At 36.4% G+C, this 26,432-nt stretch overlaps 1 protein-coding gene across 4 annotated transcripts in view; it reads left to right on the top strand.

The window, feature by feature from the left end:
- LOC136034874 (inosine-5'-monophosphate dehydrogenase 1-like) overlaps positions 1 to 26,432 on the top strand; it is an 81,957-nt gene that overhangs the window by 30,136 nt on the left and 25,389 nt on the right. For all 4 annotated transcript variants that reach the window (XM_065716352.1, XM_065716349.1, XM_065716351.1 and 1 more), the window contains exons 5-8: positions 15,802 to 15,930; positions 17,069 to 17,218; positions 19,114 to 19,226; positions 24,255 to 24,429. In XM_065716352.1, the coding sequence (XP_065572424.1) occupies positions 15,802 to 15,930; positions 17,069 to 17,218; positions 19,114 to 19,226; positions 24,255 to 24,429 (567 nt within the window). The remainder of the gene's footprint in view (positions 1 to 15,801; positions 15,931 to 17,068; positions 17,219 to 19,113; positions 19,227 to 24,254; positions 24,430 to 26,432) is intronic.

Here is a 26,432-nt window from a genome sequence, read left to right as displayed (position 1 = left end):
CACACGTTTTAAGTTTTGATGTTGCTCCTTACTTTCAGTTGAAAAAGCTTGTTTTTTAAAATTAATGTCTGGTCGCTTTTAAATAATACCGGAAAATTCAGCTCTCTCTCCATGAAAAATTCCAGTATTTATGTGTTATGCGCCACTCACTCAAGTTTATGATATATAAAACTCTAGAACATTCCGGTTTCTTCATTACTTTAGAAAGAAATTTGGGCTATATATTTGCACATTAGAGGGGGGAATAAAGTATAGCGGGCCTGGATGCAAAATGAGTTAAGTACAATTATTCTGCGTATTATGAAGTAAGAATTGTTTTCTGACTTAAAATTGTCCAAATACTTTACCCCCCCCCCTTATGTGCAAATCCATAGCCCAAATTAAATATTTCCCATCTATTCTTTTACTTGTTTTTATCTTGTCTTTAACGAAGAAACTGGTTTGTTTTCGAGTTTTACACAGCGTAAATTTGAGTGAGTGGCGTATAATACATGAGTACCAAAATTCCTTCCCCCTACGGAAAATAATATCAAATCTTGATTCCATGTGATACTGCCTCAAGTTTACCTCGAGGCAGTATCATCTTACCATGTGATCCAATCGAGTTTATATCTCTTTGGGTAATTTGCCTTGATAATAGCCTTCTTAAGAGGAAATAACTACCTTCCAAATACACTCTTTTCTGAAAATGGGACCCAAATGCGGCTCTTTCCAATGCCGTAAGGCACTCAGTTGGGGCTATATATTTGCAGATTTAGAAAAATACGTGACAATTAGCATTAGTTTCCAGATGAGCCCTTATTCGTCTCTCTTGCATGTCAAGTTTTCTTTGCCTTATTAATTGTCAACATTATTGAACTTCTGGTTTTAATGGTATACTTTTTTCTTTTATTCGCGTCATGTTTAGGAGAATCAGGCTCGTTTTTTGATTTCTCGTAAAAAAGAATCGTTATTTTTTTTTCTATTGAATCTGAATAAAAGTACATTAACCAATTAAATATTCTTTATTATAATGTATGTCTTTCATCGGTGAATGCCCAAAATTCCTTTTTATGGCACTTGGTATTAACCAAGTGACATATAGCAATCGCAAATTCTGTCGGTCTGTCGGTCCCGGTTTTGCTACTTTATGCACTTCCAGGTAAGCTAGGACGATGAAATTTGGCAGGCGTATCAGGGACCGAACCAGATTAAATTATAAATAGTATTTTTCCCGGTTTCACCATCTGGGGGGGGGGGGGGAGTGGGGGCCCGTTAATTCGGAAAAATAGAAAAAATGAAGTATTTTTAACTTACGAACGGTTGATCAGATCTTAATGAAATTTGTGTTTGGAAGAATATCGTGTCTCAAAGCTGTTATTTTAAGTCCCGACCGGATGTGGTGACATTGGGGGTTGGGGTTGGGAGGGGGAAACCTAAAATCTTGGAAAACACTTAGAGTGGAGGGATCGGGATGAAACTTGGTGGGAAAAATAAGCACAAGTCCTAGATATATGATTGACATAATCAGAACGGATTCGCTCTCTTTGGGGTAGTTGGGGGGGGGGGTTAACTATGAAAAATTAGAAAAAAATGAGGTATTTTTAACTCACGAACGGGTGATCGGATCTCAATGAAATTTGATATTTAGAAGGATATCGTGTCTCAAAGCTCTTATTTGAAATTCCTACCGAATCTGGTAATATTGGAGGAGTTTGGGGTGGGGGAACCTAAAATCATGGAAAACGCTTAGATTGGAGGGATCGGGATGAAACTTGGTGGGAAAAATAAGCAGAAGTCTTAGATGCGTGATTTACATAATTGGAACGGATCCGCTCTATTGGGGGGGGGGGTTAATTCTGAAAAATTAGGAAAAATGACGTATTTTTAACTTACGAAGGAGTGATCGGATCTTCATGAACCTTCATATTTAGAAGGACCTCGTAACTCAGATCTCTTATTTTAAATCTCAACCGGATCCAGCGTCATTAGGGGGGGGGGGGCAGCTGGGGTGGGAGGACGGAAATCTTAGAAAATACTTAAAGCGGAGAGATAAGGATGAAACTGGATGGGAAGAATAAAAACCTGTCTAAGATAAGTGACTGACATAACCGGACCGAATCTGCTCTCTTTGGTGGAGTTGGGGGTAATTTTGAAAAACGAGGTATTTGTAACTTACGAAAGGATGACCAGATCTTAATGAAATTTGATATTTAGAAGGATCTTGTGCTTTAAAGCTCTAATTTTAAATTCCGACCAGATCCTGTGACATTGGGGGGAGCTGTGGGGAACCAGAATTAATGGAAAACGTGAAAATTGGGGTATTTTTGTCCTACGAATGGGTGATCGGATCTTAATGAAATTTGATATTTAGAAGGAATTCATATCTCAGAGCTCTTGTTTCAAATCCCGACTAGATCTTTTGACATTGGGGGAGTTGGAGGGGGATGTCTAGGAAAACACTTGAAGTGGAGGAATCAGAATGAAGCTTGGTGGATAGAATAAGCAAATGTCCTTGATACATGATTGACGTGACCGTACCAGATTCGCTCTCTTTGGGGGAGTTGGGGGGAGGGGTTCTGTGATTTGGCGAGTTTGGTGCTTTTGGACGTGCTAGGACGATGAAAATTGGTAGACGTGTCAGGGAGCTGCACAAATTGACTTGATAAAGTCGTTTCCCAGATTCGACCATCTGGGGGGCTAAAGGGAGAGGAAAAATCAGAAAAAATTAGGTATTTATAACTTACGAGTGGGTGATAGGATCTTAATGAATTTTGATATTTAGAAGGACATCGTGACTCAGAGCTCTTATTTTAAATCCTGACCGGTATTAAGCCTCTGATTTTCCTTTTAAATGAATCTATTGATTCTTAGAATTTTGTTAGAGCTCATACCATATGAGCTCTTGGCTCTTCTTGCCTCGTCACAAGTGCCATATGAGCTCTTAGCTCTTGTTCTCTGCTTGGATTCAATTATCTTTGCAAGTCAGCTTTTTCAGCTTAATGCAAGCTATAATGGTAAAAGTTATATTTGGGCTAGATTGGAATATGTTAGTTTAGATTAAGTCAGGTTAAATTTGGTTATTAAACAGTTTATGGTAACGAACTGTAGTAAGGAGCGACCCGGCTCAATAGTAACCGAAACTCTGACAAACGGAAAGTTTCTTCAAGTTTAGTCTTACCCATCAAAAGTTAAGAGCCTGCAAAACTTTTCCTTATTTTAGAAAATAGAGGGAAACACCCCCTAAAAGTCATTGAACCTTGGCGCAAATCATATCATTAAATTCAGCGTATCAGAGAATCCTACTGTAGAAGTTTCAAGCTCCTATCTACAAAAATATGGAATTTTGTAATTTTTTTGCCAGAAGACAGATCACGGGTGCGTGTTTATTTGTTTGTTTTTTCCCCAGGGGTGATCGTATCGACCCAGTGGTTCTACAATGTCGTAAGAGGGCTCATTCTAACGGAAATTAAAAGTGTCTTTCAGGACGACTTAATCCCCCACAGTCCCTGGAGGAGGGGCTGCAAATTACAAAATTTGACCTTTGTTTACATATAATAATGGTTATTGGGAAGTGCACAAACGTTTTCAGGGAGATTTTTTCGAGTTGAGGGGGGTGGGGGTCGGTCGAGATAGGGGGCTACGTGGAGGATCTTTCCATGGAGGAATTTATCATGAGGGAAGAGAATTTCCATGAAGGACCTGCAGGATTTTCTACCATTATTAAAAAAAAACAATGAGAAAATAAAGAAAAAAAAATTCGGCTGGAAGTAAGGATCAGCATTAAAACCTAAAAGGAACAGAAAATATGACTTGATTAAGAAGGTTCGTCTCCTCCACAATACCTCGTTCTTTACGCTAAAGTATTTTTTACTAATTTCAACTAATTATTCTACGGCTTTTGTGATTCAGGGGTCACTATCAAAGAATTGGGACAAAATTCAAGCTTTATTGTAAAGAGCGATGTATTGACGAGGGGGCGAAACCCCTCATATACGTAATAAAAATATATAAAAAACATAGGAGTTCGTTACGTAAGTAAATTCGTAAGTTACGTATATTCATTACTAATAAAAACGTTCGTAAAAGAATTTCTAGTTGCCTTTTTAAGTAACCAAAAATTGGAGGGCAGCTAGGCCTTCTCCCCATTTCCTTTTTTTTATCAAAACCGTCCGATCAAAACTATGAGAAAGCCATTTAGCCGAAAAAAAATTAATGTGCAAATTTTTTTTTAATTATTTATGTGCGGTGAGCCAAAATCAAAACATGCATTAATTCAAAAACGTTCAGAAATTAAATAAAAAAACAAGTTTTTTTAACTGCAAGTAAGGAGCGATATTAAAACTTAAAACGAACAGAAATTATTCCGTATATGAAAGGGGTTGTCCCCTCCTCAACACCTTGCTCTTTACGCTAAAGTTTTTATTGTTTTAAAAAGTTGAGTTATGAGAAAGATTCAAACTTTAGCGTAAAGAGCCAGGTGTTGAGGAGGGGACAACCCCTTTCATATACGGAACAATTTCTGTTCGTTTTAAGTTTTAATGTCGCTCCTTACTTGCAGTTAAAAAAACTTGTTTTTTTTTAATTTAATAAATATCAGAAATGGATTGAAAACCTAAGCTAGCTTAACCCAACGAAACCTAACTTGTCATCATCAAACCTCGGATTAAATTGAAAAGTTGACTGGTGACGCTGACTAAATCCAAGGAGAAAAAAGGTATTTTTGACATTAACGAATTTCGAACGTTAACGGTAACAATGACATAAACTTGCCTGAAGCCGACACAGCTGTATACCCCACACCTCCCATGCGGAACTATTTTTAGTTTCACGTTTATTCTTAGCTTCATTCTTTTCTCTCTCCCATGTTATCCTAGTTACTATGGGCTTAAATATTTTCTTGTAACCGCATTAAGGGACGACCTACCTTATGTTTAGCTTTAGATTGTAAAAAGACATCATTTTAAGTATAAATATTTATTTATTAGTTTGTATAATGCTTTTATTATTTAGTTTTTTTTATTTATAATTTTTATATCGTGCGCGGATTTTATTTTACCTTACTTTACATACTTGGTATGTTTCTTTAACTTTAAAGGAATCTTGTTTATTTTTACATGTAATTAACTCAAAGGTGTAAAACCAACTACCAAACCCGCCTCGTTCAGATGATAGCGTGTTAGCCTACTAATATTTGAGTCATAGTTTCGACCTGGGCGTCGGGCTTTTCCTTCATCGATAAAAAGTACAATATTGGGAAAATACTCCATTTTGGGTGAAAGTTCTATTTGTTAAAAAAATGGGAGGGGGGAAACAACACTGTCTGATACTCCAAAAAGAATATGGGCTACGTTTCATTTTATGCCTGTTGTCCAATAGACTTTGCTAGTAGTTGTTTAATGTTTGGTCGAGTTTGCTTATTTTATCGTCATACATTGTGTTTGAAAACTAGAAAATGCTTAGAACAGTGTTGTATGACTCTGCTGAAATTCTATTCCTTGCCTGATTAGAACATCCTTAGAGTGATGAAAGTAGCTTCCGTTTCCAAGTTATTTCCCATGCAGTATTTTTTAAAATTTATTTACTCCAGTTAGGTAGAATGCTTCGGTTTGGAAAGGCCGTTTTCTATTTGTGCATTATGGGATCTAGTTTTTTCCTCGAAGAATAACTCTTAGCTACGAGGAGTGGGATGGTCTCACTTCACTAAGGTGTTTTACCCACACTAGATTTGATGCATAGCTTACTACTAGTAGTCTAAGAGTATTTTTAATTATTATTGGTCTCTTCAAAGAACAAATTCCTTGCAGTAATTCTTGTATTGGGAATCAGTAACTCTGGGGCTTTGGTTGTATTGAGATTTACTTTCCATTGTCTGTCTTGTCAGTCTGGCAGATGTTGTCAATCCCCCTAGTAAAAGGTGGATTCGCAACATATCACCCAACTATCCAGAATTACACCTGACCGAACAGTCGAGTACTGGTCTATGAAATCTTGAAAGGAGTGGCCCTAAAACGTCCCATGAGGATGGATGGGACTTAAATAAGTAAGTTAAGTCCTCAATCTTCACCCGGTTAGCCTGAAGCTTAAAACTGGATTCATCTGGATCTTCGTGCCTAAGAATTGCGATTTGACTCGTTGCAGCATCAGTGTGATGATGAAGTTTGAATATACGAATGTCTGTCCATATCATTGATACAAAACAGGAAGAGAGTTTAGCCTAGACTCCTTTATTGAGGTACTTCAGCATGTGCTAGGCTTTCATTTGAAAAAAAAAAAAACAATCGAGGACAATTTATAGTGATTGTTGGCCAAGAAAACACCAGGGTTAATGAAAAAGTCAACTTTCAACATCATAGCCTGGAAGTTTACAGACTGATAGGCAAGGCACAATCTAATGCTTTTGTAATGTCAAAAGAGAGAATGTGAATGTCTTATCCCTGGGAGAGAAGCAATTGAAGCAATGCAATTTCAAATCTGTTCTGATCTATGTACTGCCTTCGAAATTGTAGGTTAAATGAGGGAGAGGTAACCATAACAATGTATTGGTTGTTGCTGCCGGAGATAATCCGTCGCTGATGAGAAAAAATTGGTTAAGCTTGACTGGTTATGGTCAATGCAGTAATAAAATATAAAATCAGAGTTCATGAGAAAGTTCTGAACGAATTAATTGAGCTGTTTTCTGGTGTATTGGGAAAAGTGGGATGAAAATGAAGTGAAGGGAAAAGGTGAAAATATACATATATATATATATATATATATATATATATATATATATATATATATATATATATATATATATATATATATGGAACCTGGTCATGAACAGCCTGCCGAATTTATTAAAACAGCAATCCGGATATAGCCAGGCATATGCGGATGACCATAAAAAAGAGGCAATGGCAAGCTCTCTTTGCTCTAAAAATAAATAATCACCCATTATTTCTGAAAAAGCAGGTAAAACACCGAGGGGTCATAATTGCTCATCAACAGAGCTGGAAAGCTCATTGTCTTGGAAAAGCATGGAAAGCCACAGCTTCCCTAATTCTACGTCAACAAAGGGTGGGAACGAACTGGGGCTTGACCCCCAATAAGATCATGTATTTATATACGACGGTAACTAGACCGATTCTGTAGGTAGGTAAGTTTTATTTTATCCACAATACAAACATAAATAAAAAAATGACAACACTAATAAATTGTTGCAGCAAAAAGAAAGTCCTAAGGACTTGTGCTGCAATTTCATATTATGATTTACATCTTATAAATAAATATCTAAACATAACATCTCATGATTAACCACCTAGCCTATCTTATATATAAAAAATAACAACACATACACATGAACAAAATACAACAAAATAATCATATTAAATATCATTTACCGGTATTCAGTCCCCACCCCACATCAATAAACTGCAAAAAAAAAAGACATCAAAAACCTTCTGCCCTTCAAAACCTATTACTTAAATAAAACATTTTCAATTTATTTTTAAACCCATATAAAGTGACAGACTCCCTGATGCCAGCCGGCAAACTATTCCAAACAGAAGGCCCCAGATTCCGAACCACATATGATGATCGAACTGTTTTTCTTTGTTCATGGCTTAAAAGTTGTGAATTTCTTGTATCATAATTATGGTACTCCTGATTCATGGAAAAATAATCATGAAAATACTCAGGGCATATATGTTTCATGCTCTGGAACACAAAAATTGATGCCTGGTAGTCACGAATCTGACCAACATTTAAAACATTACACCGGGAAAAGCTAGCAGTAGTTTTGGATTCAACCTGCTCTTTTATGTCCGCAATCAATCGAATGCTTTTATTTTGCAAAATCTGGATCCTTTTATAATTAGAGAAGAAATTACTAGCCCAATGAACACAACCATAATCTATATAAGGATGAACAAGGGAAAAATAAATGATTTTTAAAATCTTGAACGGAAAAGTTTTTTTTACACGTCTCAAAATTCCTAGACCCCTAGCAATTTTAGCACCAATAACACTGCAATGCTTTTTCCAACTAATATTATTATCTAAATAAAACCCCAAATACCTAATTTCAAAAACTTGTTTAATGGGTAAATGTCCAAAAAAAATGTTATTATTATCATTAAGTAACCTACCTGTTCTACTAAATATAATGTAATTTGTTTTAGATGCATTAACTGCTAGGGAACTACCTATTGTAAAACTGCGCAAACGTTCAAGTGCCAAATTAGCCTTATGTGCAACCTGCACCAAACAACTACCAATTACTGTTATCGCAGTGTCGTCCGCGAAAGAGGTCAGCGCTTCAACTCCAACATGTGAAGCCAACGAATTAACATAAATAAGATAAAGTAGAGGTCCCAGCACGGAACCTTGAGGCACTCCACACTTAACACCGAACTCTCTGCTTGATATATCTGATAAAGCAACTTTGATAGTCCGGCCATGCAAATACGATGAAAACCACTTTACACAAGTACTACCTAACCCAAGCCCACTTAGTCTACTAAGAAGAGTATTAAAATCAACAGTGTCAAAAGCCTTACGGAAATCTACAAAAACAGTTAAAGGAATCATATTATTTTCAAATGCATTATCAACAAAACTTAAAAGATGGTGTACTGCATGACTAGTGGAATGTTTACTTCTGAAACCAAACTGTCCATTATACAAAATTTTCTTCGAATCCAAAAAATCATACAATCGTTTATAAATAACTTTTTCATAAATTTTACTAAATAAAGGTAAAATGGAAATTGGTCGCCAATTACAGGGTTCTGAGGGGTCCCCACCTTTATGTAAAGGTATGATTTTAGATTGTTTCAGTTCCGACGGGAAATGCCCTTTAACCATTGAGAGATTAATTAAATGAACCAGTACCGGTAAAAGATACACCGACACATAATTAAAAGCCTTTAGGTTCAATCCATCTACACCAGAAGAATTTGATTTAAGGCTACAAACAATTTTTTCAACTTCTTCTACATTACATGGTACAAATTCAAACCCATTCTGCATGCTTGAAGGATTTACCTTAATGTTGACGGCACAACTACCTCTAGACACTTCATTCTGTATAACACTACCAATTTTCGAAAAATAATCACCCATGTAATTTGCTATTTCCAATTTATCATGAATAATTCTATTTCTAGTTTTTAAATTGGTTATACACATATCTTTTTTTTCACATCCTATCACTTCACGGACAATTCCCCAAGTATCTTTTATATTACCTTCCTTAATCTTCAAACGGTTTAAATAATACTCATTCTTTGCATTTCTTTTTGAATTATTTACATAATTTCTCAACTCTTTAAACTCATTTAAAATCATTTCAGATGGATTATCAAGATATTGACAATACAACTTATTTCTTTGTCTTATTAAACTCAAAATTTCATCATTTATCCACGGCTTTCTCGGTTTAGCTTTCTTGCAATTAATTTTATTCAATGGGCAATTTTTCTCAAACACAGGGTAAAGAATATCTGAAAAAATGTTAAAAGCTTTTGAAGCATCATCCTTTTCATTGTAAACCACCTCCCAATCCAACGAACTAACTTCATTTTTAAATTTAGCCAGATTAACTTCTTTCATGTCACGCCGAAGAATCTTGTTTTTTCTTTTAATTTTACAATGTGATAACTTCTGCAACAAACAAAGAAGCGGTAAGTGGTCCGAACCAGAATGGATTAATACATCACACATGCTATCTTCCACCATAACTTCAGTGACGAAAACATTATCAATCAAAGTTGCAGAATGGTCTGTTAATCGGGATGGGATAGAATTTAATGGGAAAAGACCAAATGAAAGCATGACATTAAGGAAATCCAAATTTTTGGCTTGAAGATCTAATAAATCAAAATTAAAATCACCTATGATTACAATTTTATCAAAATTTCGATTTATTTCAGATATTAAAATTTCAATTTCCTCTAGGAAAAAATCCGGACTAGCACCAGGGGGTCTATACACCGATGAAATAAGAAGTGGATTATTATTACTTGTCACTATTTCAATAGCAAAAGTTTCAATCTTACCTTCAATCCATAAAGATAAATCTTCCCTTACTTTAAATTTTATATCATCCTTGATTATGAATGCTAAACCTCCCCTTCCCATCAATGACCGGTTCTTGGAAATAAGTGTGTAACCTGGAAAATTAAACAACGAAGCAGGACATTGTTCACTAATAAATGATTCACAAATACCTATCACTTGCACCTCACTGTTAAGTTTATTAATTATATCAACTACATCTTCATGTGAAGTAGTTAAATGACAATTCCAGTGGAGAATCTGGAATCCGGACAGCATAACGGGTGCACTCACATCATCTACTGCAACATATTTACTAAGCCTTGCAGGCTGTTTATCCGAAAATTCCGACCGGCTACCAACATCACTCGACAAAATATTATCCAACGAAAAGCGATTTTTTTCTAACTGAAGTAATCGTGAAAACATTCATAAATAATTTATCCTACTTCCTATTAAAGAACTATTACTACGAAAGAATGTAAATACTAAAGTACACATTTATAACTACTAAAACGAAAAAAAAAAAAACTCAGATTATATGTCGTCACAACTCCACAGTCGGCGTGTCCGAGCGTCATTTCCAGATCGAGCGAAAATACGGCCGTGATCGGACCATACGTTGTGGTTACCTAACCTATCACAAGCCAGTTGCAGAATTTCTCGTCGCTTCTTAGTTAAACTTTCAGACACAAATATACCAGATTTGGCCAGTTTGCTCTTAGCAGCAAATACCTTTCTAGCCACATCCTTAGACGAAAACTGGGCGAGTACCGGTGCAATCATATCAGGCCGCGTAGGATTCTCTGGAAGGGTAAATCTATACACTTTAGTTAGTTCCGAAACATAAACTTGTACGCCCATCTTGTCCGAGATAATATTATTAATACACGATTTTACATCAGCACCCGGAGCTTGTTTGACACCACTGAAAATAAGTGAATCCAGCCTATTTTCCTGCTCAATATCGTCAAGTCTACTTTCGATCTTTTTCACTCTCTCTTCGAGTATCATGAAGCTGTTTTTTAGTGATTTTAGTTGCTTTTCGATAAAATCAAATTTTGGCGAGTATTCCACCATCAAAGAATCATATACGTCAGATATCATTGATTCAGCCGAGTGCGGGAGTTGATTTTTTATGCGATCGGAAACTTTACGTGAGATTTCATCCCTGAGATTCGCTTTTACAGCTTCCAATTCTTGTTGAGTCTGAGTTAGTCTCATGTTCAGGTCAGAAGATTGGTTGCCTATATCCGGGCTTGAATTTGACGGATGATTTTTCGAAAGATGTCCTGGTTGTTCAGTGCTGTTAGAAACAGTGCCCTTGCGCTTAGGACGGGACGACATCGTAAACTACTAATTAGTAACTCTAATTAACATGAGACAAAGACTTACACGCAAGGGGGGCTTTTTTACGACCCCCCAGCTTCAAATAGTGCCAGATATTATCCAATTAGGTTTGCAGCAGGCTAATCCAAATCAATTTCCTGCATCCGATATGACACGAACCTTAATAATCCCTTAATAAGGGTACACAGAATAATATGCTAATGATTAGAATAATATCCATGGAACTTATCTTGGGACTTTTACCCGTCGAAAATTTTGTAAAAGAAGAAGCAGTAAAGTGTTTTTAGACTTAGATAAACGGCCAATGGACCTAAAGACAGCATATACATAATGGGAAAAGTAAAGACCGTGTTGGCATCTGTAGCTCATTACTTCAGTGCAAAGAGCGCGCAGATGAATAAAGATAATAGTATATCAACAATAAAACTGGAGAGGCAATACCAAAATGTCATGAAGGAAAGAAAGGAAGTGGAGCAAGATATAGGGCGCTCCACCAAAGTAACGCAGTAACATGTTATACAGATGGTTCGTGGTTTGAGGGAAAATCGGGGACAGAAGTAATAATGTACCAGAATACTCCTGATGTGGACAAGGAGGTAATCATTTATAGTTATAACCTAGTAAAATTTGATACAGTTTTTTGGCTGAAATGTTCGGAGTAGAACGGCTAGCTTGAAGACTGTTGGAAATGGGAAATACAGAAAAGGATATATGTATCTTAACTGACAATCAATCATGCCTAGAGGCTCTTCAGAATGTAAAGAGCCGGCAAATAGAGAATTGGAATGCTACGAAGCCCTAAGTAGCTTGGTATCCAAACGAAACCAAATTGCCTTGATGGGGGTCCCAGGGCACTCTGGAATAAAGGGTAATGAAATGGCAGGTGAAGCAGTTAAGGCGGCGACATCACTGAGCTATTATGGCTCATAACCTTTCATCCCAATTTCTCAAAGTTACTGGAAGGCGGCATTGAGGGGTTGGAGCAATGAGGGAGTGGAACAGAATTGGCATAGGAAGGTGGGGTGTAAAGAAACGAAGAAATCACTCTGGGAGTTCAATCCCACCCTGACTAAACATTTTCTATGACTGAAATGGTCTGAGACGAGAATGGTTACAGAAGCCATAACAGGAATTATAAATTTTGGAAAACATCTTTCCCGAATAGGGAGGGGGAATCCCCAGTATGCCAAAAATGTAAGATGGTCACTGTGGAAACAAAGAGACATCTGATATAAAAATGCCAAGCTAGGATTGAACACCGCTTTGAAATATTTCATAATGATATTGTTAATTTTGACAAGCTAGCAAGATATATGGTAAGGGTTGGGAGGCCCAACCCATCATTGGTCCCCCAACCATATATAGAGTGTAGTTTTGGGTGTAGAGGTGATGGGCCTTGAAGGTCTGAGCCTCGACCCACTGATAGTGGGTCCATCCCTCCTCCTCCTCCTCCTCCTAATAATAATAATAATAATAATACCGATTAAATCGTCATTCAATTCAAATAGAAATGAGCAAGAAAAACGCTGTATTTTGAAAGAAAATTTGGAATTTACTTAGCAAGCCAAACTTGCGTCGACATAGAAGAAATCGATAGTTTCAATATCAGGTGACAAAACGTATATAAAATCTAGAATAAGTAAGTCAAATACACAAGCTTACTTCCAAGATAGAAGCAAATTTGTGCCATTAAGTAACCTATCTACACCGTTGACATCTAAAGTGATGTAATAATTAGATGAAAAACGAAATTGTCAGGTGAAGCACAAGCTTGAATTAGGTACCCAAGATAGTGCAAATAGTCCAGAACACTTATAGTTTGGAATTCGAATGATTCTGTTGAAAAAGACAATAAGAGAAATACAAACTGCGATATCGCTATGGAAGAAAATGCAAGTTTGCCCGTTAATGTGGCTATTTTCTTCTCTGTAGTATTTATAAAAAAAAAATTACCTGAAAAAAGAGTTGAGAAGAAGAAACGGAGTGTTTCAAAATTGCCATTCTTAATCAAATTTTTGTTGTATTTTCTCAATTGCAAATAAAATGTTTAGAATTGTATTCTTTTTTATTTTTAAGCTTAGTTGCAAGACCAGGAAACAAACTATTTTCTAATGAGCCAAATTCCAAACTATAAGGATTGTCACGTACATTTTTAGAAGAAAATTGTTTAAATTCTCTCAGTAAGGGTTTTCTATCCCACCACGTTCGAACTAAATCTCCTTTTTCTTCCTTTTAAGTGACCCAGTAAATTTTGTCGCACGAAATTAATTTGTAATTAGGTTCAGTGCTTTAGACAAAACTGACCAAATGCCAGTAGACAACTTTAAATTCTGAAATTTACATTCGAACGTTGTTTGGACACGAGAATTTTAGTTGGAGATTGAAAAAAAATTTTTTTTCTTTATTTCTTTCGATTGTATATGATAATCCTTAGAACTTACAGTTTGGCTTAATTTGGCTCAAATAGCACCATTAAGATTTTGGGGTTCATTTACATATTGCGTGAATCCGTTCGGATTTAGTAATCCGTTTGGAGATTCTGTCCGTTTTCGTGCTTTGAAAACTCTCCGGGTTTCCGCAACGATTTGACCAAATTGTTGCGGAAAGCTAGAGAATTTTTCAAGCACTAGAACGGACGAAATGTTAAACGGATTGCTAAATCCGGACGGATTTCCGAAATGTGTAATTGAACCATTAGCTTTCTGCCCGTTTCTAATTTCACAAAATTGTAGGTGACTCTTCAGTATCTTGTTTTCAATTGAAATGACTCTTCAAAAATGACGGAGAGGAGTATTTTTTAGTTACTAATCTAATGAAAAATATACTTAAATTTATCGTTTGGGTACTTGGACTCGTATTATTAATAATATGGGGTGAACCCACCATCCCTGGAGAAATTAGTGAAGGAAGGAGAAGTTAGACAGTTTGTAAGGTTTATGACAAGGGTAAGGAGGCCAAATCCATCATTGCCCTTTCCCCTCAATCACTAACAGAGCATAGATTATTCGGTATGTGGAGACAATGTGCCTTGAAGTCCTGGGCCTCGATCCAGGGATAGGGGGACCCACCTCTCATCTCAATGATAATAATAATAATAATAGGCTGTTCCGCTAAAATTGCATTTAGCGTCTACTAACAACCTATAAGCCTGAAAGTAATGGTACAACGATGTGTTGATGATGTCAGTACGATTGGTCAGTGCGACATTACATTAATTGGGTTTATGGAGACCAGACAGCGTTAGCAACTTTCTGTGTATTTGGGAAAAAGTCAGCGGCAAAGTGTTTTCTAAAAAAGAGGCAAGAGGGCTAAAAAGTTGGGGAGGGAGGTACACACTTTGAGGACAGTATTATGATTTTTTTTCAGAACCTGAAGCCTCAGTAACATTCAATTTTGTGGGTGCTATAATCGTGTTTGTTTTCAATTAATGTTAATGTTTGAGTAATAAGTTTTTTTTTTACCTATTTTAGACTGTCAGTTTAAGCCATTTTCATCCGAATTTGCCGCTTTCATATTCAATTCTATTTTATACTATGTTATTTTTTTAAAGCCTTTCTCTTCTTTTTAGTTATTTTTTATAGTGAAGTATATCTTCGAAATATATAGATTTCTTACATTGGTTTCTTTTACCTTCTTACTCCCTATTTAACAGAACTATTGCTTTTACTTTTGTCATTACAAAATATCTGGAGAATTAAAATATTGGTTCATTAATTCGCTTTAAAATTCTTATTTGTCATTGCTAAGAATTGTTACTACCAGGTTTGATGGAAGAAATCAAAATATGAATTTGAGTTACACGAATTACGTATTTTAAAAGTGCGTTTTACTTATTGTACTTAAGTTGATAACAAATCACCGGCAAACGCTTTTATTCAACTTCGTGTGTTTAGGAGATCTGGTTTTCAAAGAATATAAAATGATCAAATAAAATCGAGTCTCAGTTTACAGGCAATGGTTTGGCATTCATCATATACGGGCAGTACTGTGGTTATTGGGTGTTTAAAGGACTATTAAAATGAGATAGATAGGACCATATGTGAAAAGCAGCTGGGGTCTCTGTGTGAAATTATCAAATGAAACTCGTTAGCATGAAGTGAAAGTTAAAAAAAATATATTAGGAAACGATTTTAATTCCATCTGCACTAAAAAGTAAAAAAAAATGTTTCTATTGCTGTCTTAATTTCCAAGACAAAAATTAAAAGCGTGGGATAGTCATGGCATTCAAGGAAGACTTAGTATCATGACCGCCCCATGATTTCATTTTTAATCTTGGAAAATTTCCATTTTTCCGGGTAGCAGGAGAAATATTTTTTGCCCGTCTTTGGTGCATTTTTATAATTTTTTGAACATTTTCAATTATATAACTACCGAGCAGTTTGATTTAGTATATTGTAAGATGTTATTCCTTATTGTTTTATAATTTTAATCTAGCTATGTGGTGGAATTGGCATAATTCACCACAATTGCACAGCAGAATACCAAGCAACAGAAGTGCTGAAAGTTAAACGATATCGACATGGTTTCATCCGGGATCCTGTTGTACTAACCCCATCTCACAAGGTAAGAAGCTTCTATCTAAAAATAAACTTCTATATTGGGTGTCTGAATGGTAAACATGTCAATGTGAGTAAATATGAATTAATTTTCAATCAAAAGTTGATAGGGATATTTCTGAGGAACACAATTTGAACGCTAACTTTAAAAACGCAATTACGTTTAATCTTTATTTTGAGTGGCAAAAAGGGATATAGATAATTATTTAGGATTTAACTATTTGTGTCGTTAGATCAGTACAATCCTCAGTATTTTCATTCCAGAATTGCGGGCAACGATTTAATGATGTAGTGAAGGTTTTAATTCAACCTTGTCTGATTTTATATTTATTTTTCCTAAAAAGCTTTGATTTGGCCCAAAAAACTATATTCTACATGAAATTTTTTGAATTCAAATTGACATCTTCAAAAAAAAGGTAAAATTTGAGGAGATGATGGGGTGTTGTTACCCTTCAGCCAATTCTTGGATACTTACTTATATGATTGAATTGGAGATTTTGTGAGCAATGGATTGTCATTTCTTGTGTTTTTTGAATTTTGGATAAAATATTGTGTAAAAGTATCTATTAATATATTAAATGACCTTGAAAGCTCCTCAAATTCGAATTTTGGTGCAATTTGGAATCATTTTTAAATTGTCATATTTTTTTATATTTGTGGCCACTGTGACAGGTTTGGCTCCGCTTGCCATTATTCTGCAAGTATAGTACCTTAAATCTGCTACTACTACTACTACTACTTTTAACAACTCACTGAAGCACCAGGCCGCCTGAGACAACCACAGTTACGCAAACTCCTCTTCCATCAAGTTTATTAAAAGCCTCCCTCTTCGCACCCTTCCAAGAAGCTTCCATTTTGCTTAAATCTTTCCTTACGACACCCTCCCGCTCGATTCCGAAAGACATTCAATCTGTTGCTTAATAATGTTAAATTAGTGTTTCTTTTCATGTTTATAATCATTGTTGTGTATCCCAAGTTAGTTATTTTCAAGAGAAACTGAGCATGGTCCCCTCCCTTTCTCAATCTCTCTCACACTACTTTTCGTACTAAACAGCTGAAAGGTTACAGCTAAAGACCTAGCCTGCTTAATCCTTTCCAAAAAAAAAGTTAAGTTTCGACTAGTAAAAAGCTCAACTTTTTTTCAGGTAAGAGACGTGATTGAAATTAAGAAGAAACATGGATTTTGTGGCATTCCAGTTACAGACACGGGCCGCATGGGTGGTAAGCTGTTGGGTATCGTCACTTCACGTGATATTGACTTTATGGAAAAATCGGCCACTCTTAGTCTTGAAGAGGTAATATGCCATTTTTATTATAATTCTCAAGTACAAAACTTGCATAAAGCAAAGCATTTTTCAAAAAGTAACAGTGACCCCGACTTTCTCGTCTGATTTAAGGCCCCATCAAAATTGTGGGAAAATCCAATCCGGATATTTTTTGTCAGGGTTATAATTGATTTGAATTCGGAGCAGGGGAGATGAAATCATTGATAGGGTTGGGAGGAGTGCTGGATTGTATCATTCAGGTTTATTTTTTCTTTCTTTATATAATTTAAGGTTGAATTTTTATCTTAAAGGTGCAATTTTGGAGGCATCGATATTCTTACTCTCAACACCGTCCCATGGGTATGGCCGTGGTTTTAGCCAAACCAATTTTGGGTAGCAGCAATGCTACTGAAAATTGCGTACTAATATGTTGAATGCAGGTGAGTTCGAGGCTGTGTCTGCCGAATCAATGACAATTATCTTAGTCTTTTGCCAGCTGATTTTCAGGCCCAATTTAAATGCTTCTTTTGACAGCGTGGTAAGGGCTTCATCGAGTTCAGTCGCAGAGGTGCATATTAAAGTGATATCATCCGCGAAGGGACAATCACTTAGGACTCGATTGTCAAACAGCAGTCCCAATTAGAGACGGTTTATGGTTCGGTGCATAAAGTAATCGACAACAGCTTATAAAAGTTAGGGGGTGGCAAAACAATCATGCCTCACACCACTATTTATTTCAGATACTTTTCGGGTTACGACTATTTCCTGTTCTAAAAAAAGTGATGTGCTTTTCATTACCCTTAGTTCTTCTTATCTGCTTATGTGTTTCCATCACACAATATCTGTTAGAACACTGCACGCGGAGTGAGATACACTAAATTAAGCCTTATGATATGAAAGAATGGTAGAAACTTCACCCAACGAAAAAACTAGAATAAATAAGACGAGTTTTAACTCATCCATCAGTTATTTATTATGTTTTTGTTGAGGCGTTATACCTTACTTTATCTAATAGCCTTCTAATTTTTACACTGAACCGAAGATAAAAGATCCAGTAATGGAATAAATAATAGGAACGAATAAAAAAAAGTTTAACTCCTATAGGTCATTTCTGAAATTTTGTTGTTCGAAACTCATCCGTAGGTTTATTTTGAATTTTTGTTTAAAGTGTTGTGACTTGTTTTATTTAATCGCCTTCGGTATTTTACATCGGGCGGAAGATAAAAGACCCACTTATTGAATAAATAAAAAAATGGAGTAGATAATCAAGTGTTGAACTCGTCCATTGGCGATTTCTAGAGTAGATAATCAAGTGTTGAACTCGTCCATTGGCGATTTCTGAGATTTTGCTTGAAGTGTTCTGCCTTACTTTATTTAATAGTCTTCGATACTTTGAATGAATTTTATCGGTCATCTTTAACAGTGAATAATCAGTAAATAATGGAGTAAAGAAAAATGAAAAGAAAACAGCTGACCCAACTAATGAACGAATAACTTAAATTTATGCATCACTAGCTAAAAAAGACAGAGAAAGAGAACAAATAATAGCAGAAAGCTTTACATCAGGTTGAAGATAAAAGACCTACTTTCGCCAAATATGACAACTATATCTAAACCTTGAAGCTACAAGTGTTTTTTTTGAAATGTGTTTCTTAGCCCTGATTCTTGTTGCCCACTACACAACATTTACGTCAAAATTTTTGTATTAGGCCAGTTATTTTTTTTTTCTAGTACATTTTCATCAATTTTCTGTTCTGTCGTTAATGTGTGCTTATTTTCTTAAGCGAGTAGTGAATAAATTCTTCCTGGTCTTTCAACATTAAAAACTAAGATTTTAAAATGACTTAATTTTGATTTTTGACGAAAAGTCCGAAATGTAGGTTTGCTTAAATTCCTAAAATATATATTATTCTATCTTTTTGTAGGTGATGACACCAGCTGAGGAGTTGATTACGGCACCAAATGGTATTACACTGCAAGAAGCATATACAATTCTCGAAAAATCTAAAAAGGGGAAACTACCCATAGTTAACGAAAGGTAGGTAAAGATTTTTTTGTTGTGTTCTTTAAGTGAGTTTATTTATTCGGAAATATAATAAATGGTAGGATTTGGACGGATTTTAGACACATTTGTTATCCATATACCAGTCAGGAATACTTCTGAAGCGTGATTCATATTTAAAAAGACAAACAACATCGTCAGCAAATATGACGGTTTTTACAATAAAATAATATAACCTACGTTTTAGACTAAAAGACATAATAAAATAAAATAAAAGTTCCCCTCATTCCAAGAGGGTTTGATTAGGCTGATAGATCTGATCGAGGTAGTCTATTTATTTTTCCTAGGCCCTCTGACGTGAGCTCTGTTGAGCCTGTAGCCGTTAAAGCTGAAATGCCCATTTCAAGTCTCCACTAACTTATTGTCGATATCCTCTTTGATATGGGGAGGGAGGGGACGGGCTGTCTTCTCTCTGTTTGTGTCTAAAAACTGCCCACTCAGTAACTATCTACTCATACTGTGCTAGAAATTGTCGCTTTTGCTTGTTAGGTTATCTATAAAACTTTATCAGAAGTCATAACCCTACAATTGTCGTTGGTTGGAGTTGTCATTTAGTACGTTTCTTTGTTGTTGTTTTTGTGGCACTTGCTATTAACCAAGTGACATATAGCAATCACCAATTCTGTCGGTCTGTCTGTCTGTCTGTCTGTCGGTCCCGATTTTGCTACTTTAGGCACTTCCAGGTAAGCTAGGACGATGAAATTTGGCAGGCGTATCAGAGACGGGGCCAGCTTAAATTAGAAATAGTCATTTTCCCAATTTGACCATCTGGGGGGGGGGGAGTGGGGGGCCGGTTAATTCGGAAAAAATAGAAAAAATGAAGTATTTTTAACTTATGAATGGGTGATGGGATCTTAATGAAATTTCATGTTTGGAATGATATTACGTCTCAGAGCTCTTATTTTAAATCCCGACCGGATCTGATGACATTGGGGGGAGTTGGAGGGGGGAAACCTAAAATCTTGGAAAACACTTAGAGTGGTGGGATCGGGATGAAACTTGATGGGAAAAATAAGCACAAGTCCCAGATACATGATTGACATAATCGGAACGGATCCGCTCTCTTTGGGGTAGCTTTGGGGGGGGGGGTAATTCTGAAAAATTAGAAAAAATGAGGTATTTTTAACTTACGAACGGTTGATCGGATCTCAATGAAATTTGAGGTTTAGAAGGATATCGTGTCTTAGAGCTCTTATTTTAAATCCCGACCGGATCTGGTGACATTGGGGGGGGGAGTTGGGAGGGGAACCTAAAACTTAGAAAACACTTAACAGTGGAGGAATCGGGATGAAACTTGGTGGGAAAAATAAAAACAAGTGCTAGATACATGATTAACATAAACGGAACGGATCCGCTCTCTTTGGGATAGTTGGGGGGGGGGGGTTATTTCTGAAAAATTATGAAAAATGAGGTATTTTTAACTTACGAACAGGTGATCGGATCTCAATGAAATTTGATATTTAGAAGGATATCGTGGCTCAAAGCTCTTATTTTAAACCCGACTAGATCTGATGACATTGGGGAGGGAGTTGGGAGGGGGAAACCTAAAATTTGAATAACTCTTATAGTGGAGGGATCGGGATGAAACTTGGTGGAAAAAATAATCACGAGTCCTAGATACATGATTGACATAACCGGAACGGATCCGCTCTCTTTGGGGTAGTTGGGGGAGGGGTTAGTTCTGAAAAAATAGAAAAAATGAAGTATTTTTAACTTATGAATGGGTGATGGGATCTTAATGAAATTTCATGTTTGGAATGATATTATGTCTTAGAGCTCTTATTTTAAATCCCGACCGGATCTGATGACATTGGGGGGAGTTGGAGGGGGGAAACCTAAAATCTTGGAAAACACTTAGAGTGGTGGGATCGGGATGAAACTTGATGGGAAAAATAAGCACAAGTCCCAGATACATGATTGACATAATCGGAACGGATCCGCTCTCTTTGGGGTAGTTTGGGGGGGGGGGGGTAATTCTGAAAAATTAGAAAAAATGAGGTATTTTTAACTTACGAACGGGTGATCGGATCTCAATGAAATTTGATGTTTAGAAGGATATCGTGTCTTAGAGCTCTTATTTTAAATCCCGACCGGATCTGGTGACATTGGGGGGGGGGGGAGTTGGGAGGGGAAACCTAAAACTTGGAAAACACTTAACAGTGGAGGGATCGGGATGAAACTTGGTGGGAAAAATAGAAACAAGTGCTAGATACATGATTAACATAAATGGAACGGATCCGCTCTCTTTGGGATAGTTGGGGGGGGGGGGGTTATTTCTGAAAAATTATAAAAAATGAGGTATTTTTAACTTACGAACAGGTGATCGGATCTCAATGAAATTTGATATTTAGAAGGATATCGTGGCTCAGAGCTCTTATTTTAAACCCGACCAGATCTGATGACATTGGGGAGGGAGTTGGGAGGGGGAAACCTAAAATTTGAATAACTCTTATAGTGGAGGGATCGGGATGAAACTTGGTGGAAAAAATAATCACGAGTTCTAGATACATGATTGACATAACCGGAACGGATCCGCTCTCTTTGGGGTAGTTGGGGGAGGGGTTAATTCTGAAAAATTAGAAAAAAATGATGTATTTTTAACTAACGAACGGGTTATTGGATCTCAATGAAATTTGATATTTAGAAGGATACCGTGTCTCAAAGCTCTTATTCTAAATCCTGACTGGATCTGGTGATGTTGGGGGAAGTTTGGGATGGGGGAACCTAAAATCATGGAAAACGCTTAGATTGGAGAGATTGGGATGAAACTTGGTGGAAAAAATAAGCAGAAGTCTTACATACGTGATTTACATAATTGGAGCGGATCCGATCTATTGGGGGGGGGGGGTTTAATTCTGAAAAATAAGAAAAAATGACGTATTTTTAACTTACGAAGGAGTGATCGGATCTTCATGAAAATTCATATTTAGAAGGACCTCGTAACTCAGATCTCTTATTTTAAATCTCAACCGGATCAAGCGTAATTGGGGGGACAGTTGGGGGGGGGACCGGAAATCTTAGAAAATACTTAAAGCGGTGAGATCAGGATGAAACTGGATGGGAAGAATAAAAACCTGTCTAAGATACGTGACTGACATAACCGGACCGGATCTGCTCTCTTTGGTGGAGTTGGAGGGAGGGGGGTAATTTTGAAAATTGAGGTATTTGTAACTTACGAAAGGGTGACCAGATCTTAATGAAATTTGATATTTAGAAGGATCTTGTGCTTTAAAGTTCTTATTTTAAATTCCGACCAGATCCTGTGACGTTGGGGGGAATTGGAGGGGGAAACCGGAATTCTTGGAAAACGTGAAAATTGGGGTATTTTTATCTTACGAATAGATGATCGGATCTTAATAAAATTTGATTTTTAGAAAGAATTCATGTCCCAGAGCTCTTATTTCAAATCCCGACCAGATCGTTTGACATTGGGGGGAGTTGGAGGGGGAAATCTTGGAAAAACACTTGGAGTGTAGGAATCGGGATGAAGCTTGGTGGATAGAATAAACAAATGTCCTTGATACGTGATTGACAGAATCGTACTGGATTCGCTCTCTTTGGGGGAGTTGGGGGGAGGGGTTCAGTGATTTGGCGAGTTTGGTGCTTCTGGACGTGCTAGGATGATGAAAATTGATAGGCGTGTCAGGAGCTGCACAATTTGACTTGATAAAGTCGTTTTCCCAGATTCGACCATCTGAGGGGCTAAAGGGAGAGGAAAAATTAGAAAAAATTAGGTATTTATAACTTACAAGTGGGTGATCGGATCTTAATGAATTTCGATATTTAGAAGGACATCTAGACTCAGAGCTCTTATTTTGAATCCTGACTGGCATTAAAACTCTTATTTTCCTTTTTAAATCAATCTATTGATTCATAGAATTTTGTTAGAGCTCATACCATATGATCTCTTGGCTTTTAGCTCTTCTCGCCTCGTCACAAGTGCCATATGAGCTCTTAGCTCTTGTTTTTTTTTTGTTTGCGTGGATAATCAAGAGTAAATTATAGGTTTAGTCAATATTTTGAACCACCACATTCACAAAACTCTCCCCAATGCAGATATTTGTTAGCTTTTGCGTTGTTTAATTCGTTTTTTTAAAATCATATTCTTTTGCTGTTTATCTTGTGTATTCTTGTTATATTGTTGTTTATTGAATTTTTCTCTCCTTTTTTTTTTATCTTGGGTGCAAGAATTTAATGTGGCCTCCTAGGGACTAATAATGATTAGACACAAGTAAAAATATAATTCTATTTTTTATCCCTGCCTTGAAAAAAAAAAAATATGTTTTGGTTAAGTAGTAAAATCCTTTGAAGGATTAGGAGCTGTTCAGATTGTAATAACTAAGTATTCATCTTAGACGCATGCTGAGGAGGACCCAAACTCGGCTGTGAGACTACAAAAAATGGATCAGTTACTTTGGTATATCTTGGGAAGTAGCTAATGCAAAAGCTTTGTGTAGATCGGGTATGGAGATTAAATGTTTGTTAAGGTCTCGACCTCAGGTGGCCTGGTGCTCTGACGAATTTATCACAGCAGCAGCAATAGTATTGAAACCACTTTTTTTGTTTATTATCAGTGTTTATCCTTATTATCAGCCTTTTATCAGTGTTTGTAATAACTGCAGACCTGGTTAATACGCAGGAACTAATTCAATGAGGTGGTGTTAGTGGCTTGTCTGATAATTAAAGTAGGTGAACTATCTGAAAAGCATCAAGATATTCAGAAAATCTCGAGACTTAGGAAGGGGGCTTTTATAAGTACTTACCATTGTGGATTTACCTGGTATTTACCCTTGGTCTATTTAAGAATTAGACCAACGTTGCTCTCATAATATGTTGTGTTTTAGGCAAAGCCAAACTTTTAAAGAAATAAACTATATCGTATGTCACCGCAACACCAAGGAAAACATCTAATTAATCCGAAAGCACGTTGTCTGTTTTGGCCTTATTTATGAACTTTGCTGTAAAATTATATATTAATATTTGATTTTTGTTCCTATTTTCAAGGTTTGAGCTTGTCTCACTAATTGCCCGTACCGATTTGAAAAAGTCTCGAAATTACCCTTCTGCTTCTATGGATGAAGGAAAACAACTTTTGGTTGGTGCTGCAATTGGGACTCGTGAGGAAGACAAGCATCGTCTGGAACTTCTTGTCAATGCCGGAGTTGATGTAGTAGTTTTGGTAAGGTTAAGTAACAGAATCATAGCTGTATCTTTAAATCCATCTATTTTTTTTTTGGGTTGGAGGGGGGGGTCTAAGTCCAGATTGTCATACCGAAAGAAACTCGTTTCTGTCTGGTTAGGAATTGATGTACAACTGCTATAGAATAAGTTATTTCCAGAGTTATCCCAAATTTGGTGTCAAATGGAAATACCAGTCAGATGTCAAGTAAGTTGCCCTTCATGTATTAAGACAGTCTTTTACAACACGACAGTTCTAAATCATAATTTCATAATTATTGGGATGCATTTTTTATTAACTCGGGGATATGTATATGTGCCACTAAGTAGAAAGTCTTAGATTTAGATTTAGAAAGTAAGGTTAAGCAACAGAATCATAGCTGTATCTTTAAATCCAGTTGTTTTTTTGTGGGTGGGAGGGGGGGGTCTAAGTCCAGATTGTCATACCGAAAGAAACTCTTTTCTGTCTGGTCAGGAATTGATGTACAACTGTTATTAAATAAGTTATTTCCAGAGTTACCCCCAAATTTGGTGTCAAATGGAATACCAGTCAGATGTCAAATTGCCCTTCATGTATTAAGACAGTCTTTTACAACACGACAGTTCTAAATCATAATTATTGGGATGCATTTTTTATTAACTCGGGGATATTTATGTGTGCCACTAAGTAGAAAGTCGTGGATTTCAAGTGGGTGACGATTTTCTAATTGATGTAGTAGTAAGATAAGCTTAAAAATATGCTAATTGAATGGAATATTGGAAGAAAATTCAAGAAGCAATTTTTTTGGGGGGTGGGGGGGTAGGTGGATTGAAATGGATGTGTGTGACTGCTCTTTAGTGTTCGAAGGCTTTGGGCGGGGAGATATTCTCTTGAAGCTGTACATGTTAATAAAGCAGGCCTACTCAGCAATAAAGTAAATCATTTCCATATTTTGTGGCTAAAGAAATCTGAATTCGCAATATGCAGATTTATAAAAAAAAATAGGCGTTCTAGCGCTGAAGCCTAAAGCTACCATAGGTAGTTTTTATTGATCTGAATAATTTTCTAAAATCAGAAGCCGCATTATTAGTTTTATATATAATATCCGTAGTTATGTATACTTATCCATATTTACAATTTATAATTCATAATTTGGTGGGAAAAGATTATGAAATTTCGGAAAATCTCATTGGGAGTCCTTAGACTCATGCTTGTAAAAATGATTCTCTTAACCTACGCTCTCCCCCCCCCCAAACACACTCTCTTAACTACCTACAGGCATGTCTTTGTTTAGTTTCGACTTCAGCTTGTTGAGTGAAGTGTAAGTGTCGTTTTTTGAGTGTAAAGTGTTTGCAAGATGTGCATGTGGTGCATGTGTGAGATTATTTCATATTTTATTTTTACTTTTTGTGTGTGTCAATTCTTTATCTATGCTTGGTGTTTATGTTGTATTTTATGAATCTTTCATTTGATTGGAAATAATGAGAAAGCCTTTCTAGGCTAGCCTTTCTCTAGGCTAGAGAAAGTGCAACTATAGATATGCGAGGTAGATGCGAGGTAGAGTCAAAAGAAACAACCATTAACCGCTTATGCAGTTTGGAATCTCACCTATGAAGAACTGGATCACCAGCAATTTTTTTGGCACTACATAGTAAAGATTCATTTGTGTAGCAAAGTTCTCTTTAAGCCTTACCTTAACGCGATATCCCTAGAGAGGTTAACTTTATTCATTCGAGTAAATTTAGGGTCATATGTTTTTTCCTGTTATCCTCGGTCTTTGGATGAAAGGGATAAAGTGGCTCGTCTAGTTCCAAAGCCTGTAGTTCTATCTAGGATTTAAAATTCAGCCCATCAGAAAGCTTTAGTTGCCACTTTCTTCATGTTCTGTATTAAATAATTGCGTTCATTTACCCTTCTGGCTAGACATTTATGCCTCAACTTGTGTCTAGCCAGATATCTGTCTAATTCAGAGACGGTCTTGGTGGGGTGTGTATAGGAGGACTTGCCCCTTGCGCAGAAACTTT

The sequence above is a fragment of the Artemia franciscana genome, chromosome 13, assembly GCF_032884065.1.
Source record: "Artemia franciscana chromosome 13, ASM3288406v1, whole genome shotgun sequence".
Classification (NCBI taxonomy): Eukaryota; Metazoa; Arthropoda; class Branchiopoda; order Anostraca; family Artemiidae; genus Artemia; species Artemia franciscana.
The sequence above is the reverse complement of the archived record's forward strand: the minus strand, read 5'-3'. Positions and strand labels throughout refer to the sequence as shown.